The 18856-nt window shown below is 36.2% G+C and overlaps 1 protein-coding gene across 8 annotated transcripts in view; it reads left to right on the plus strand.

The window, feature by feature from the left end:
- Nucleotides 1-18856, plus strand: part of PPFIA2 (PTPRF interacting protein alpha 2) — a 463512-nt gene that overhangs the window by 305914 nt on the left and 138742 nt on the right. For all 8 annotated transcript variants that reach the window (XM_029954962.1, XM_029954964.1, XM_029954965.1 and 5 more), the window contains one exon: nt 10532-10648. In XM_029954962.1, the coding sequence (XP_029810822.1) occupies nt 10532-10648 (117 nt within the window). The remainder of the gene's footprint in view (nt 1-10531; nt 10649-18856) is intronic.

Consider the following 18856-nt stretch of genomic DNA (forward strand, 5'->3'; position numbering starts at 1 on the left):
ATAAATTAAAGAATAACCAAGTATTGAAAAATGGAATGACTGATATACCAGGTAGATGAACAAAATAGAGACAGTTTGGCAAAGAATTGTAATTCATATTAGAATTTGGTATAAGTATATTAAATATATAGCTGTTGAAATTACTGTTGTTGGATATTATAATTAATATTTAAAATGAAAATGAAGCATTCTATGCAAAAACAAATTTACCTAAGCAAACATTTAAAATACTATTATTATCTATTTTATTATCTATCTAGTCCATTGTCTTAAACTTAAAACTAAAAATAAGAGTTTAGGGGCATCTGTGTGGCTCAGTCAGTTAAGCATCCAACTCTTGACTTCAGCTCAGGTCATGATCTCATGGTTCATGAGTTCGAGCCCTGCATTAGGCTATGCGCTGACAGAGTACAGCCTGCTTGGGATTCTGTTTCCCTCTCTCTCTCTGCCCCATTTGTTCTCTTTCTCTCTCAAAGTAAATAAGAATAAAGTTTTAAAAAATTTGCATGCCAGTTATTGTCTTAAAGATTAAATTTTTTAATATTATTGTTAAAGGATTTTTCACCATTGAAAACTATGTAAGGAATTCTTATGTTTTTAGGTATACGCAAAATCTTGGAAATAGTCAAAATTCATATACTGTTCCTGTACTGTATTTTTCACCAAAAAATCATCAGAAACTTACTAGTTACTTGCATTTAAATTTGAGCACCCAGTTAATGCATCTAATGGGGATTATACAGACTAGTTAGCCAAAGAGAAGCAGGTTAAAAATAAAGGTTCATAGTGTGTTCTCATTTATTCAATAAATATTTGTTGACAGAATAGAGGTAGTAGAGTAATAAAAATTCTAAACAAAGTGAGTCTTTGATTTTTACTCCAAGGTATTTGATCATTTATTAGAATATATGGATTCATTTATTAAACCATTGATTAAATAACTATTTCTGAACTTGAAAAAGACAAAATCTCACAGTGCTAACATCTGGTTCTTATCTCAAAACAATTTGATCATTCATTGAATCCGCTCAGTTCCACGGGTTTTCAGGTTATCCATGCTCCCTGAAAAACACGGAATATGACTGTTACATGTAAGCTGACCAAACCGCATTAGACTACATGAAGGTGTTTTACACACGTGTCTCACTCCAGCTGTTTGACACTGGTTTATGCCTCCGTGGTGCTTACAAATCAGTGGCCAAGAGCCAGAGCTGGAAAGTGAAACAGCTATTGGCTGTTTGAATAAGTATCTCAATCTTTATAGTTTTCCAGTTAACACAGACCCATATAAAAACACAAATCCCAACTATTGCGGCTAAAGATTTGCTTAAGTGTAAATTGCAAAATCTACTGTTCTACGAGTTGCTTTTTTTTTTTTTTTTTGCTTTTTCATGTTGCAACGTCAGTGGAATCTAAGCATGAAATTCAGCTAAATTAGAATAAGTATATGTGTAGAAGCAAATTATGTGTTAGTGTAGTGAGACTTCTGTAAGTCTCACTCTTGGAATTGTTAATTGAGTTTGGGGTAAAAATAGATGGAAAGAATCTTTGTTAATTAGACATGAGCACTGTCTGGAAGTTGTTGTTAAGTAGGTAAAGGCAAATGTGCATTCACAAATATCAGAATGAAGATCCCTGGAGAATTAGCATGAGGCAGAGACATGATTTATTTTAAAAAGTAGTTGGGCAGTTTTCAAAGTAAATTGAAAGGCCCGTGCCATGTAAGCGTTATAAATAAAAAAGATTAAAATGTAAGCAGTGTGATTTTTTTTTTCTAGGAGTAATAGAAGATATTTTCTAACTGCATCTAAATTGTTTTGCCAAATCAGGACAGGTAAATTTCCTCGCTGTCAGATCATAGAACTGTAGTCCTGACCTAGATAAATATTTGGGTTGTGTGTGCAGGGACTCACTTCAGTAATTTTCAAAAGTCATTATCGCATAATGCTTATACAAGTTTTGAAGGAATCAAACCTGGATTGGAAACCTGTCACATCTTTTTCTGGATGTGTGTCACATCTTTTTCTGGATGACTTCAAGTATATTATTTACTCCCTCTGTGCTAGTTTCCTCATTTGTAAAATAAAAAATAATAATACCCAATTTATAAGACTATTGGGAGGATAAAAAAGAAATAATGCATGACAATTATTTTTCACATATGTGGCATGTAATAAATATTCAGCATATAGCAAATATTATTATTGCTAGTAGTTATTAATTAGAATTTTAATAAATTTCTTTTTCTTGCTTCTCTTCCTTCCTTATATAACTTCATGGAATTTCCCATACATTAATATTTTCAAAAAATGAAGAAGAGAAAAACCAAGTGAAAGTTTAATTTAATTTGCGTTGCTTTTTATTTTAAGAATTCTGTTGACAGAAATGGATTTCTAGATTCCCTTGGGATTCCATTTCTCCATCTAGTATCAATCTACTGTAAATCGAAAGCATTTTAAATGCAGCACGTACTTCAATACACCTGAGTAGTACTACTTAAGCTTCAGTATCCTTGTAAATATTTTGTAATATTTTAAGACACAGTGGGATATAATGTCTTTCATGGAGCTGCCCTGCTGTGATCCCATTCCCATCCTCCTTTACAGCTGCCTGTGCCTTCCATCCTGTCTGCCTCCTAATACTAGAGCTGTGATTATACCAGAAGTCTATGCCACTGCTTCTCATTCTTTTCTTTATTATCTCACGAGTTCTTCCATTCTCGGGACTCCTTTCTAACCTTGATTCAATGTGGTATGAACATTGGGGAGATTTTAGGTTCACATAGTCTTCCACACAGATGACTAATTTTCTTCTTCATGTATAAATTTTCAAGAAATTTTCCATCCAATTTTTCTAACTCCCTATGGGTCTTTCCCAGTCCTACTGTCTACTTTCATTCAACAACCTGTAGTATTTCTAGAGTGTCTCCTCCTTGTATATCAGTGTCCTAAGAACTGAGAACAAATAATCAGATTTAGTTTCTGGTCTCAAGGCACTCAGTGTCAAAAGGGTCAGTCAGAAAACTAACAGCTAATTGTGATAATGAATGATAATTTGTATGCCATGGAGAATGTTCAGGAATTATACTACTTAAATCCCTGGGAGGAGGATGGTCCCCAAACCTGTCCAAAGTGGGTGACATGTAAGTAAAGACCTAAAAAGGGACTCAGAAGGAGTCAAGAGGGAGGAAGCATGTGTAGGGGAAAACCCCAGTCCACCACCTGTGTCTCTCCTTTACTCTCACATGGCCACCGCACTCACAACACTTCTAACACCAGATGTGTGCACGCATGGACGTGGGGGTCGTGTTCTCCCACCAAGCATTCACTGAGACACCGTCTGTTGTCCTACAGTTTAACTTAATTCTGAGGCTCCCTGAAAACAGTGTCAGATCCTGCAGGTTAAAGGCTCAGCCTCACATGACTATTCCCTCCCTACGTCAGATGTCAGTTATAAGTAAAAGTTGTCACCTGTGTTCCTAACTGATTGGCTATAATCAGAAATCCCCATAACCCCCTCTTTGGGTTCTATTAATTTGCTAGAGCATCTCAAAGAACTCAAGAAAACAGTTGCATTTATCATTATTAAAAGAGACAGCTGGAGGCGCCTTGGTGGGTCAGTTGGTTAAATGGCACACTTCAGCTCAGGTCACGATCTCACGGTTCATGGGTTTGAGCTCGTACCGGCTCTGTGCTGACAGCTCAGAGCCGGAGCCTGCTTCAGATTCTGTCTCTCTCTCTCTCTCTCTGCCCCTGCCCACTCACACTCTGTCTCTCTCTGTCTCAAAAATAAATAAATGTTAAAAAATTTTTTAAAACAAAAGATGAACAGCCAGATAAAGAGGTACATAAGGCAGGTCCTGGAAGGGTCCCAAGCCCAGGGGTTTCCGTCCCTGTGGAGTGAGTGTGTCACTCATCTAGCAACCCAGATGTGTTCAACCTGGAAGCTCCCTGAGCCCCATACTTGAGTTTTTATGGAAGCTTCTTCACACAGGAATGATCAATCATTAACTCCATTTCCAGGCCCTCTCCCCTCTCTGGAGAATTGGAGGTAGATTTGAAAATTTCAAGTTTCTCATCATGGCTTCACCCTTCTGGTGGGCAGTCCCCATCTAGGAGCCCATCCAAAGTCCCATCATTAGAACAAAAGATGCTCCATGTGTTCTTCCCACTTAGGAATTTACAAGGGCTTTAGGAGCTCTGGGCCAGAAACTGAGGGCAGAGACAAGTGTGTGTATTTTCTGTTATCTCACAAAGGCAACTCACACGAATATAAAATCTCACAGTCAAGATGGCATTTCGTAGGTGACTACTAGTCTTCAATAAACTAGAGCATAAAGTATGAACAGGAAGATGAAGTTGAAGAGGTGAGTGGAGTCTGTTATCAGCACCACATAATGAATGATTAATATACATAATATTTGACTAAGTGCTTCACTAAAAGGTAGGTATTATTGTCCCTCATTGTTTAGCAGAGGACCATGAACTTGAGGTTAAATGCCTTGTACAAAGTCATACAACCAGTCATACCTAGAAGGACCAGGACTCAACCTAGTTTTTAAAAAATATTTAATGAATACTATGCTTCTGGAAATCCTCTCCCAAATACACTATTTGTTTGCAATTACTTGTCTCAATGTCTGCTTTCAAGAAATCTCAAACTTGGAAAGAAAAGATGGTATAGATGAAAAGTTGATGCAAAGAAGCAAATGTATATAATGTGCTTAGCACAGTTTTTGACATAAGAGCTCAATGAATGACTTTTATTTTGTTGTTATTTTCTTACTGCGTCCTTCTTTTTTTCCCTTCCTTTATTAGAATGTAATCTCCTGGATAGAAGGACTTTATCTGCATTTTCGCCCATGGCATCTGATACTTAGAACAGCAATCCATGAAAGTTTGTTGAATAAATGGATTCATGCTTCTTTAACATTAGAGAAATCCCCAAATTTGAGAATACAGAAATATTAAATAGGTTGTTATTTTCTCTCAAAATAACATTTGTCTTAAGAATCCATGTTTCTGTGTATTTCCTGACACCTTAACTATCCACGTTATCAACTTTTACTTATGTTTTAGCTTTCTTTAAAGAGGGCATTTACATCATTTGAAGAACTCACTAAAACTGTTTGTCTAAGTCTCAAACTTTTGTTTTTAATGATGATTTACATTTCCCACATCCTCTGCCTACAAAATTTTTCTCCCACATTGTTTGTCCACATTGTTTCTTCCCTCCTATCTTCAGGTCTCTTTGTAGAAATCACCGGATTCCTAATTAAATTGATAAACTGAGTGAAATGAATAAATTCCTCCAGGCCATTAAGGAAAACAGTTGTTCAAAAGAAAGGAGATAGAAAAGGGTCTTTGGGAAGACATAGTGGGATCCCAGAGATAGTCTGGTAGAAAAAAGGAATGGAGAGCTGGGGTATTTTTGACATTAGAAGACTGGCCACCAGTAGTCCTCTCTATGGGGTCAGAGCTTGTCAGAGATTGAGAAGAGCCAAAAGCAGTTGACAGAGGCAAAGACAGGACAAAATTTGGAAGATTGACTTGGGAATATCATAGTTTGGGAATGCCTAGAAACAGTGGGTCAGGCTCTCAGAAGCTAGGTGAGCAATCTGGGAAACACAGGGGTGAGGGCAAAGCAATAATACAGGGTCGCCTGGGTGCTTTGGTTAAGTGTCCAACTTCAGCTCAGGTCAAGATCTTGCTGTTCTTGAGTTTGAGCCCCATTTTGGGCCCTGTGCTAACAGCTCAGAGCCTGGAGCCTGCTTCAGATTCTGTGTCTCCTTCTCTCTCTGCTCCTCCCCCACTCCTGTTCTCTCTGTCTCTCTCTTTCTCCTACCCCCCAAAATAAATAAACATTAAAAAATATATAAGAAGCCATATAGCAAGAAGCACGTAGATACCAGAGTGTTAGCTTCCTGTCATTCTTTTACCTTTATCCGCATAATATTTGCCACAGGAATACTGAACAACCTATAGTACTAGGAGCATGAAGAACTTATGTTCTTCTATGCACCTGAATAGTTTTCTCCCATTGTCTCCCTGGTATATTTGTAGCCATTCTTCAAAATCTCTACTTAGATATTCCATGATTTTTGTTGCTTTCCACATCCCCTGTTAAACTTGCAAAGACACTTCTAGTTGTGACAGAAAAGCAAGTTTGAGCAAAAAAGAGTAATTTGGGGCTCATATTAATGAAATGCTGAAGATAGAGATGATTCAAGAATGGCTAGAATTAGGAGAAGTGATTCATTAGGGCTCTATCTTTTTCATTTGTGTTTTTCCATAGGGCGGAACTGATGGTAAACAGCCATCTGGATCATACCCTATCAGCTTATCTCCCATAGTAGAAAAAGAATCTTCCCCTCCTCCATATCTCTGCCAGAAACATCTGAAGTAGTATTGTGATTGCCCTGGCTTGGATCATGTACCCATGATTTGCCCTGAGCTGTGGGCCCCTGATATATAGTCTTTCTAAGATTAGAGTAGGGAAGGGTAATTCCCCAGTGAAAATATAGGATATTGTTAGCAAAAGAAAGATCAAAGGGATGCCAGGCATTTAAAAACAAATGTCAACAAATAGTTGACAAACCATGGTTGATCATTTACTGTGGACAGTTCCTCTTGACCAGAGGAGTTCCTTAGGCCTTCATTGGACTAATAAAGTGAAAATGTATGTGAATCTCTCCTGGGAGGGGTACATACCCTAATGATATACAAAGGTTCCAGGGTGGGAAGATAACAGTACTTGAAAAAGAAATGCTTTCTCCCCATCCTCACCCACTATTAATTAATCAACCCTGACTTAAGAGAGCCCAAGTACAAAGCCATGTGAGACAATGGGACGGAGTAGAAAGTTTCAGGATAAGGAGTTAACTTTAATTTGATTCCTACTTAGTTCTCATCACACTCTGCTTATCCCAGTTTAGTCACTTGTTAAGTGTGGTTCATAAAAACTATTTTTGCAGATTAAAATAGTTTTTAGCACAGTGCTTGACTCTTGGTAAGTTTCCAGTACTTCCCTGCAGTTATCTAACAACTGGGTAAGCCCCAGAGACTACCCAGGAGTGATTCCACCTACCAGATGAGGTCGGTCATGCTATTTCACAAAGAGGGATCCAGGTCTACTTTGTTATTGTAGACACGTCACTGTGCCTCCCTTCCACAGCATTCCCTGTCCCGGAGAGCCCAGAGAATGGGTGGGGCCACCAGCTTCTTTTCATTATGCTTGTGCCTGCAAGCTCATTCTCCAGCCATCTTCCACCAGCTGGGAGAACTTCCTGGAGGCCTGTGCTGGGACCCCTGCGATTCTAGGCGACCATCTGTGTCCCGTGAGCACCCTCCAGAGTTGAATTCACAGGAGAGAACCTCTCACTTGTTCCAGTGTGAAAGGAAGAAATCAAGATTATTAGCACCTACAATTAAATCAGATGTTGAAGCTTTGCTTTCATAACTACTCAGGATAATTTGTTACTGGGCAAAAATTGAACAGAATAAAATCATTTAACAGTGATAAAGAATATACAGTATTCTACAGCTATTCTTCCATTCCAAAAACATAATTTGGGACTTGAGGAAAAACAACAAAAAAGTAGAGTTTGCATGTTAGTGGTTAAAAATGATGTCTTTCTTGGAACTGTCATGTGTATACTTTGTAAAAAGACTTAAAGTTTATAATTTTTTTAAATGGCTGCACAGTTGTATTTACAAAGAGTGTTTTCCATATGAATTGGGTGTTTGACTTTTTTTATATTTTATTTAATTTTAAATAGTTTATTTTCAAATTGGTCTCCATACAAGACCCAGTGCTCTTCCCCCCAAGTGCCTCCTCCATCACCACCACCTCTTTTCCCCCTTTCCCCCTTCCCTTCAACCCTCAGTTCATTTTCAGTATTCAATAGTCTCTCAAGTTTTGCGTCCCTCTCTCTCCCCAACTCTCTTTCTCTCTTCCCCTCCCCCTGGTCCTCCATTAGGTTTCTCCTGTTTTCCTGCTAGACCTATGAGTGCAAACATATGGTATCTGTGTTTGACTTTTTTTTATGATTAGGGTCATTAATTCACTGAGTCATTCAGTAAACCTTTATAGACTGCCTGCTTTATTTTAGGCACTAGACCATATTTAAAATTTATCTGAATTACTAAGCAAATAGAAAATATTCTGTAAACAGGGTTAAATTTAGTTTGCATGTTTTATAAAAAGGTCTCTCTTCACTTCTAAGTAACTAGTGGAAAAAATGCATGGAATTTTTAAGTTTATTGTTACCTTTGTCATCATATTTTTTAAATTTATTTAATCTTTATTTTTGAGAGAGAGAGCGCACAAGCAAGGGAAGGGCAGAGAGAGCGGGAGACACAGAATCCGAATCAGGTTCCAGGCTCTGAGCTATCGGCATAGAGCTTGACATGGGGCTTGAAATCACAAAACATGAGTTCATGACCTGAGCCAAAGTCAGACAATTAATCAATAGAGCCATCCAGGCACCTCACAACATATTTGTTAAGTCATCAATGTTATGTTAGTTGAATGTTACAGTATAATGTTTAAATTTTTAAAAATTCATGACAAAATTCCATTATGTATTGATGGTAATACAATATCATTCTTGTATTCAAGAGACAAGATGTTAAGAGTGTAATATAAAAATGATATACCCAGGGACTCTTTTACATGTGTTCCTTTGATGTAATTTATTTCTATGTTAACTAACATCAGAGAAATGTCTCTGTAGGTTCCCACACACTCTAAATCTTTATCTTTTGTTATTTCTGAATGAATTAGGTTTATGTTCTTCATTTATCCCTATCCATTCAATATTCAAATCAACACATTTTTATTGAATAAAATAAACCTTGCACATAATAATGTGATGTGCTGCTCCATATGAAAATGTTGTTTTCAATAAGGTATTCCTATGAAACTTATTTTCCCCTGAGATATTATTAGGACTTCTGCTAGCTAAATAAACAAGCAAATGATTAAATTAAGAATAAGTAGATTTTAATCAATGAAACACAAAAATAAACAGGGACATTGTATCAAGTGGTTAATGGCAAAGCACGTCTTCTGAATTTTGAAAGCAGGGATTGTGTCATCTGTGATCTGAGTTGGGGAAGAATGTTTCAGGCATGAACATTAAGCGCCTAAATTCTGGGTGAAAAACAGCCCAGTATATTTGAGAGGCAGAAATGAGGCAATGGTGACTGAAGGTATCATGCATTTTATTAGTGACTTTTTTAAGAAGTTTAAATTTATGCTATATACATTCAGAAAATACTGAGGATCTTTAGGAAGCAAGGAGTAACACAGGGTAACTTAGGTTTAGAAGTTGAATCTGGCTACTTTTTGGATGATGGTAGATAAGCAAGAACGAGAGCAAGGGAACCAGTTGTTCGGTGATTGCAGTTCTCCGAGAATTTGCAGAGTTATTCTTTATTATTTGGTGATGTGCCCTTACCAAAAGATATGTTGTGTGCTCAAATTCTGGAGGTCAGGTACAAGATACCCAATCTCACGAACACATCCTTGTCTCTCTGGACATTGAAGCGGTGGCAGGGATCATAGCAAAACCCCAATCTCTTGATGTTTTATGTTTACTTGCTAATTATTGGTCTGTGTGACATACTGGTCTCACAATTTAAGCATACATTTCATGTGATTGACTGTTTATTGTGCATTAAATATGACGGGCATTAATTTCCCCAAGAACCACTGCTAATTCTATATCTGGGTTGATGATATAATAAAAGTTGCCATGAAATAATTAAGTTATTGTAATAATATAAAATACTTTAAAATATGTATATTTTTCAAAATTTAATTGAATTTAAAAATGTGTATTATTACTGAGATCACTTAAACTACATCTATCTGAGAATCTTTCATAGTTGAAAATATATGTCTGTAAAATTAAGCTGAAAATTTTCAAGAATCCGTTGCCTTTTGAGAATTCTATTGCAAATGAACTATATTTGCACCAGCAGTGCCAAGATAATGGCCATTAAAATGATAATAATGAGACCAATTTAATTCTAAGTCTTCACCATGATGGTGCCACAAAATTATGTTCAGTTTATGTATTTGTTTATTTTAAAACTACAGGCGTGCTGCCTCTTAGGGTAAATGACTGCGCTCATGTCTAGCTTTCAGCCTGCAATGTTATCTTTCTTATATACTTTAAAAATTCAATATGAATTTTATCACATTTCATAGATTGATTTTAAAAATACTTCTTGAATTAATAACACATGGATCACAGCATTGATTTAGACACATTTCCAACTAAATACATTTTCAACCTGAAACTGTTTTCTTCAATAAATTTCATATTCCTGTAAGTACTATGAATATTCAAAATGCTAACTTAAATTTTGAAAAGGTTTGCCAGTAATAATATGAGTACAATTTAATGTTTGGTTTCTGATTATTTGTTTATATTCATTAGCTCTAAACCAATTTGGATAAATTCAGTTTTTCTGTACTTTATGCTGCGTTTTAGTTTTTAAGGCATAGTGCTTTTATTTTGCAGATTGTTGCCTTGCGTGAACAAAATGTTCATATACAAAGAAAAATGGCATCAAGTGAGGGGTCCACAGAATCAGAACATCTTGAAGGGATGGAACCTGGTCAGAAAGTCCATGAAAAGGTATGACACCTATGACATGGTCCCATATGGAAATGTTTACTTCCTATATCATTAGAAATATAAAATCCATGTGACAAACATTCTTTATTATTTTTTGATTTGTTGGTCAAAAGTTCATGATGATTTTTCTTTTCACTTATGGCTTTTAATTTGATTTTCTTAAAAATAATATATGTGTGTGTGTGCATACATATGCATAATTTGAATTTCTCATTACTTTCTGTTAAATTGAGTCTCTGAAATATAATTAAATTATGCATCTGATTGAACATATGTGATTGAATCCATACATTTGTATAGCTAGATATATCAATAATATACATCTAAGATTTTTTAAGTACAATAACAATAATTTTGATCTATGAGTGGTATTATGCATAATTGGTGACTAATCTGTGGCTTATCACAGCAAATATTTTTTATAATATTTTTTTGATTTAGTATTTTCTGTGTGTTTAACAGTACTCCTGTTAAAGACAAGTTATATGAAAGGATATCTGATGCCTTGGGACTTTTACTGTTTTTTTCAAAGGAAGTGATTTTCCTTTTGGTGGAGCTCAGACCCAGGCTAAGAAAACCTAGCAGTTTCTTTGGACCTTTGTGGGCAAAACCATTTTTTTCCAGCACAAAAGAAAGGTCAGTTGCTGGTCGGTAGGGATCAGATAAAGATTATTATAGAGGCATTTGCATATCCAGTGACAATAGACAATTTGCTAAATATTTGCCTTTACAAGTTATATTTTCAGATGGTTAAGCTCTTTAATCATCAAAACTAAATGAATTAAGCAGCTAAAATGGTGTCATTGTGAATGTCAAGAGGTTTTAAAACATAAAGACTAAGAAGCAGGTGACTGGGCCACAAAACAATAGCCCCAGACTCCTTACCAGAAAATAAATTGAACACTTCCTGAGTTATCCAGCTGAAACAAATGGAGGAGCTTCTTATGTCTCCTCCTTCAAGAATAAAAGCAAAGGAAGCCAAGTAATCCAGAGTAATTTCCCGAGACTGCCATCAATTCTGGTGGCTGAGAAACAAATAGCTCTTAATTTAAGGCTTCACTATTTAGCCTTTATCCATGTAGTTTATAAAAATCTCAAGCCGAGTTTTAAAAATAAACTAAAAACCTGACAGCTAGATTTCATGAGCTGTATTTCAAATTTGAATAAAATTATTTCTCTTCCTTCAGATAAATGAGCTGACATTAATTCAGTAAACAAACCACTGAGCTCTTTAGAATAAAATGTTTGCACACAAAACTCAGTTTAGGAAACTAACGTAATAATCTATTACTGTTTCGTTTTAATTATGTCATCAGTAATACAGTGCTATACCTTTTCTCAGAGAATTCTAGAGTATACTTGTTTGGGTATAAAAATGGACTTTGTGGGGCACCTGGGTGGCTCAGTCGGTTAAGGGACCAACTTCGGCTCAGGTCATGAATTCACAGTTCGTGGGTTTGAGCCCCACCCACGTTGGGCTCTGTGCTGACAGCTAGCTCAGAGCCTGGAATCTGCTTCAGATTCTGTGTCTCCCTCTCTCTCTGACCCTCCCCTGCTCATGCTGTCTCTTTCTGTCTCTCAAAAGGAAAAAAAAAAAAAACATTAAAAATGGACTTGGTTGATCATGTAGTCTTTTTGTAGAAATCTACAAAATATTGTTTTTTTAAACAATGCTGGAACATGAGATCTTGGGGGAGGGGCGAGTACTCCCACATATTTTTTTCAGATGTTGTTTTTTTAAATGTATAACCCCTAAATGTCCAGACATAATAGAATGTAAGACAATTCATGTCAGATTAACTTTTAGAAACTAGTTTCAGGTTTAGAATGAGGACCTATGTATAGTAGGTGTTTGAAAGTTTATTTATTTATTTTGAAAGAGACAGAGTGCGAGCTGGGGAGGGACAAAGAAAGAGAGAATCCCAAGCAGCCTCCTCAGAGTCACCACAAAACCAGACATGGGGCTCGAACCCATGAAACTGCAAGATCATGACTTGAGCCAAAATCAAGAATTGGACACTCAACTGACTGAGCCACCAAGGCACCCCTGTATAATAGATGTTTGTCTCTCTTGGAGTTCCACAGAGAAGGTGCATATATGGAAGATTCTGAGTAGATGTTGATGTAAAGTACTTATCTCTAACTTTCTTTGCCTTCCTATTCTTGGAGAAGGCATTTCAGCCAGTACGGAAGGGAAATTCTGTGCCATTGCTAACTTACTCACTCTTCCTTGTGGATGTAACTAAAGATTTTTAAACATTGTATTTATTAGTATTCTTTTTTTTCAATTTCCCATAATTGTATGAAGATTGATTTCCAAATGCTTTGAAAATGATGACATACTAGTATTGTTTAAAATATCATGCCCCATCCTTCTCCAATGTAAAACTAAAATATATATCATGCATATATTTTTTCTAATTTAAAAATAAGTAACTTTTTGCAGTTCATATTACTCCTGAGATGACTCAAGGAAGTATTCTGAGGGGTTTTTTTTTGCTTTTTATAGCAATATAATTGATTTCAATATTATATTAATTTCAGGTGTATAACACAGTGATTTGATATTTATATACCTTATAAAATGATCACCATGATAAATTTAGTGACCATCTGTCTCCATCTAAAATTTTTCCAATATTATTAACTACAATCTCGATGTTGTACATAACATCCCCATGTCTTATTTATAAGTGGAAGACTGCATGTCTTATTTTCCTTCATCTATTTCATCCATCTCCCAACCCCCTCACCTCTATCAACCAGCAGTTTTACATTTATTCATTCGTTCATTCATATAGCATTTTTTTGCCTGCCATTTCTTTTTTTCCAGTTTTATTGAGATATAATGGACATAAAACATTGTGTAAGTTTAAGGTATACAACATGATGATTTAGCATATGTATATATTGTGAAATAATTATCACAATAAGGTTAATTAACATATTCATTATCTCACTTCGTGACCTGTGTGTGTGTGTGTGTGTGTGTGTGTGTATGCGCTAAGAGCATTTTAGATTTACTCTCAGCAACTTTTAAATATATATACAATACTGCTGATAATAGTCACCATGCTCTGTTAGATTCCCCACAATATTCTAACTGCTGACATTTATGGATAAAATATTAAATAATGTCCTAATCATTACAGTATCATCCTTATATATATATACTCCTAAATTACATAAACATAAAGCATCTTTCCTTTATTATCCTCTATAACATGATTGTTTAAAGTGTATCAATAGCATTGGATAACAAGTGTTATAAGATTGTAATTTAAATCCTACCACTTAATTTTTTGTTGAGAATTGTTTAAATGTATGTTCAAACAAGAAAAAGAAATCTTATTTTGGCAGCATCAATGCGATTAAGATTCTCAGTGTAGGATGACTGTAGTATTAGTGTATAAATTACAAAGTGGCTGTTGGGGAAAAATACACAAAACTATTGTTAGATACTATGGAACTGTCAGAAAGTGCCTTATAAGTCCTAGTCACAAGGATTACCCCTTGTTTAGGGTAGTAAAGTTACTTAAATTACAGAGTCAGGGTGGGTTATTAGCCAACAGATGTTTTATGTCAGTGGCTTGAGAACTCTGTTGACAAAATAGTTGATAAAAATAGACTCATAAAAGCACAGTCTGTAACAGGCCTTATTACTCACAGAAAAGCTGTGTAATTATTGTCAACATTTTAAAAACAAAAAATTAAAAGAAAAAAATAAACTTGACTAGAACTAGTTTAAATGTTCCTGTGGGATGCAAACTTAATCAGTTCTAGAAGAACATAAATACTCATAGGGTAATAAAAATTTTCAGAACACTAAATTTTACCTCATTAAAAGTTCAGAACTGGGCTCAGTAACTTTTTTCCTTTCTAGAAAGGAATGAATTTGTGAAATTTTGGTGATAAACACACTGCTCTTGTAAAGGAGTTAATAATGCTCCTGATTTATATATTCTGAAATTTCAACCATTTTTTGCAGCTGGAAATATTTGCCAAGTTATATGGATAAGTATCTGTTAGACACTGATAGAGGTTCAGAAAACATAGTCTCTGGTAATAAATTTGCTGAGAAACTAGAGTGAAAAATACGTGTGCCCAACTTACTATTGTAAAACATGATAAATAAGTAGAGTCAAAAATGATCTTAGAGTTTAAAGGATAGATAAATTAATTGTGATGGCAAGTGGTAGAGAGCCAGCATGGAGTAGTGGTTTGTTTGATGTCAGTACATTGGATTCAAATTCCATCTCTGCCGATTACTAGCTGTGTGACCTTAGGCTTTTACCTCCCTGAGAACCTCTTACCAGTAAACACCCCACTTACAGCTTGTTGTGAAGAGTAGAAACACTGACTATGAATACCAAAATCTTGGCACATTGATTACAAGCAATAAATAATGTGGTTATAATATTTGTTAATTCTGTGTTTTCATTCTTTGGTTTTTTTTTTTTTCAATAAATATTTAGTGGCAACTAAATGGTGCTAGGATATGGGCTCTGGTCTAGGTAGTTGGGCCATGGTAACGAGCAAGACAGATAAAGACACAGGCAATAAACAAGTGGATGTCAGAGGGAATGATGTGATCAAGGAGCAGGTGCAAAGTGGCTGGGAAGATGTTAAATAGACGTGGAATGGAAGGACTTTTTTAGAGGTAGCGTTTGAACTGAACCTGAAAGGAGACAGGGATTCAACCATATGGAGAAGCACAGAGTTTCTGAGGCAGAGGAAATACTAAGGGCAAATGCACCAAGGGCTGGAAAGAGCTTCTTTGGCACATTCTTGGGAAGGAAGGATGACAGGGTGGCTGAAACCTAGTGGCCAAGGGAGAGAGCAGTAGGAGACAGGACTGAGCAGTGAACAGGGCCAGGCCATGGAAGTTCTTGCAGGCTGTGGCGAGGAATCCAATTTTATTCTCAGAGCAATTGGAAGATACAGAAGTTCTTCAACTTGGAAGTGCCCTGATTAGATACCTTTTTTAAAAATCATTTGCACTAGAATTTTCTATCCTTTGTCATTTTTTCACCTATCAAACTTCTGAAGTAAAAAGAGATGTTCCTTTTCTTAATTTTGCAAATAATGTAATTTAGGCTTACTTAGAAAGATTAAATGACTTATTTGTCCAGAGGAGGACCACCTGCTCTCACCTCCAGACAATATTATTCTTTCACATTTCTTCTCATATAACGGCATGATATCTTTAAGTGTTATTGTTGATTTTTCAAAAAACTCATTCTAAGCCAATTTTTTCCTGATCTTTTCTCCCTTTATTATTGCACATACTCATTTGTTTTTTTAGACTTGATTATTTCATTCTACTCAATAGTGTGTTTTAAAAACACCTTTTTTTTCATTTTTTCCATAACTTCTCCCACTTTTTTACTCTGAAGAGATCCTCCTTCTGAGGCAATGGCATTCAAAAGTTTTGATCACTCCAAGTATAGCTCCTAAATGGAGGCAAGATGGACCATGATTTAGTGGGCATCGCTGTGGCCCTCTGTGTCCGTCTACAGGATGAGAAGTTCAAGGGCTAGGAGACATTGTCACCTGTAAGCCACACCACCACCCCTTCTTGACCACATGCTGGGTATGGTGGGTACCTGATAGCCCTGGACTTTCTGACCGAAGGGACCTTAGCCTGCCTCCAGACCCTTTAGTGACCTCTTCCCAGAAGCAATGTCTGTAATCTGGCTGCCTTCTAGTGCACCCATTCCTGACTGAAGGCATGACCAAGGAAGCCTGTTTGCTGGGGTTACACAACATTTGCAAGTGTTGGCTGAGGGATCCATTCAGGCAAAAACGGACCCGTATTCTGGAAGGAGATGAGACTCAGGAGAGAAGAGGAGCAGGCTACAGTTTAAGGATCATATCAGCCTAAGTCTTGGTGTAGAACTTTCAAGAGGGTGAGATTTATTTTTTAAAATCTGGTCCAACAGTCATTGTGAAAGGTGTATTTTCAAGAAACATAATAGGTTATATTTTTACTTGACAGTTTGCTACCTTGATTTATAATTGTTCAATATTTAGATTTATGGTATATGTACCATGCTTTGTTGTTTTGCCCCGGGCCCCACAAACACTAGGGACCGACCTGCCTGGTACCCACTGTAAGAAATACAGCTTAATTTCAACCCTTTACTCTGCAATATATGTATTACATCTGTTTGCCTATTTGTGTAAAACTGAAAGCAAAATCTCACAAAACAGTAGTTAACGTTTTACAATGTCCCATACATTTTGATATTTCTTATTCATCAGTAACTGAAACTATAGTTCTTCACAGAGCTCACAGTGAAGGAGGTGGCTGGTTTATCACTGACCAGCATGTGAGGCAGGTGTGTGAGGACATGTGAGCACCTCTCCAGGCTGGTGACTCTCCGCCACCCCCTCAAGCTTCCTCCCCTTGTCCTCCTCACTTTGAACCTGGGTCTGAATGAACCAGACTGCCTCTTTCCTTTTCAAAACTGTTGCTCTGTCATTCTCTCCTCTTAGAATTGGACATTACTCCCTGACTGGTTTTAAATTAAAATAAAATGTAACCTAGCGATTTAAGCAACAGTGATATGCAAATGTAAAAGCTGTAGAAGTGCAAAATCAGAAATGGGTTTTTGTTTGCATTTTTTTTTCAGTCCTTTAGTTCCTGCCAGATAGGCAGAAAAATTACAGCCAAAAAAATTTACAAATCAAAATAAAGAACCAGTGGCAAGAATAATCCTCAGGTCAGAAAATCTAGTAACCGCATGTGTAACGCTTGCATCGTAGAACTCTGGTCACGGAGGACACTGAGCTCATGTGTTATAAAAGTTGGAATATGGCATGTGCCTTAACCAAAATAAAGGGTTCTGTGGATTTCTAGCAGTATACGTTCTGTTTTAGACTGAACCACCAGTGACAAAAAATCAGCATTTAGGAAAAGTTAATAAAGCTATATTAGGCATATGGTCCTCAATGATGAAAGAGGATTTTATTTCATCATGCTATTGTGCTCAATCGTGCAATATCATAACATGAAGATTCTGAGTAGTTTTCATACAAAGCCGATAGCTGAACATTTAAGTGTTTGGCTTATGAATATACCATATTTCTATTTTAAAATACTACTAATAAACATTATCTTTCACTAATGCCATTCTTTAGAGTCCTCTGATAAGTTCTAGCCGGAAGCACTTATCCAAAGGGATATCTCCAGTAGATTAACTGCACTTTGCTTCTGTTTCTATGCCCTCCTCACTACATGCCAACCACTGCCAACAACTCTTCTTCTAGAAACTTAGTCTTTGTGAATTTATTGTGGCTTATTTTATTCATTATTGATTAAGCCCCAATTTCTTCTCTGTATCAAAGATAATTATTATTTGGATTTCTTTACATCCGAATAGTCCTAACAATATTTTCTTCTATGCATTGATGCCGTATATTGTGATCTAATTCCTCATAGTAACATGATAATAATGTGTACACTTCTCTTTCATTCTTCAACTGAATTTTCAAGGAGTGAAACCAAACAGAAGGATGAGATTTATGCAATTGCTATCTTGGCATTGGCATGCCTCTTAGGAATGAGAAGATCTGCAGGTACATGCGGCTGTGTGACCTAGAGGTCTGTGGCTAGGAAAGGGCCCAGCAGAGGCAAATGTAGGCTATTCCATGGTTCATTCATTTGTACATGAAGTTATCTCATGTCAGTTTTATAGGAGCCAAATTGGAGAGAAAGCTTACGACCAAAAGTTAGGAATCTTCTTTATGCAGTGGCAAGAATAAGAAATAAAAATCTTCTAATGTTGTGTGGGAATTCATTAAGCTCAAAATAAATCTCTCTCTGAATTCAGTGACTGGGTTTTTGTGCTTTAACTACGCCTTTACTAAATGGGAAGAGAAAGGGGTATTGACTTGTTTATCTTTAAAAGCAGATTCAGTATCATTTGTATCATCAGCCTGGATCTGAGGACAGCAGAATAAACACGCCTTTGCTAAAGTAGGAGATCTTCAGATTTTAAAAGGTTGATTCACAGAATTTCATAGAAAATGTGTTCATTTATCTCTATTTTATTGGTATAATTTGAGTGTTTATTTTATGCCATGAATTTGCTCCCTTAAGGTGATATGGAGACGAGCAAGTGTTTTTCCTTCCCTGTGTATTGTTTTCTCTGATCTCCAGAGCCAATCCAGAAAAATGTTTAAGTCTATTATGTAGACACTCTA

The sequence above is a fragment of the Suricata suricatta genome, chromosome 10 (genome assembly GCF_006229205.1).
Source record: "Suricata suricatta isolate VVHF042 chromosome 10, meerkat_22Aug2017_6uvM2_HiC, whole genome shotgun sequence".
Lineage (NCBI taxonomy): Eukaryota > Metazoa > Chordata > Mammalia > Carnivora > Herpestidae > Suricata > Suricata suricatta.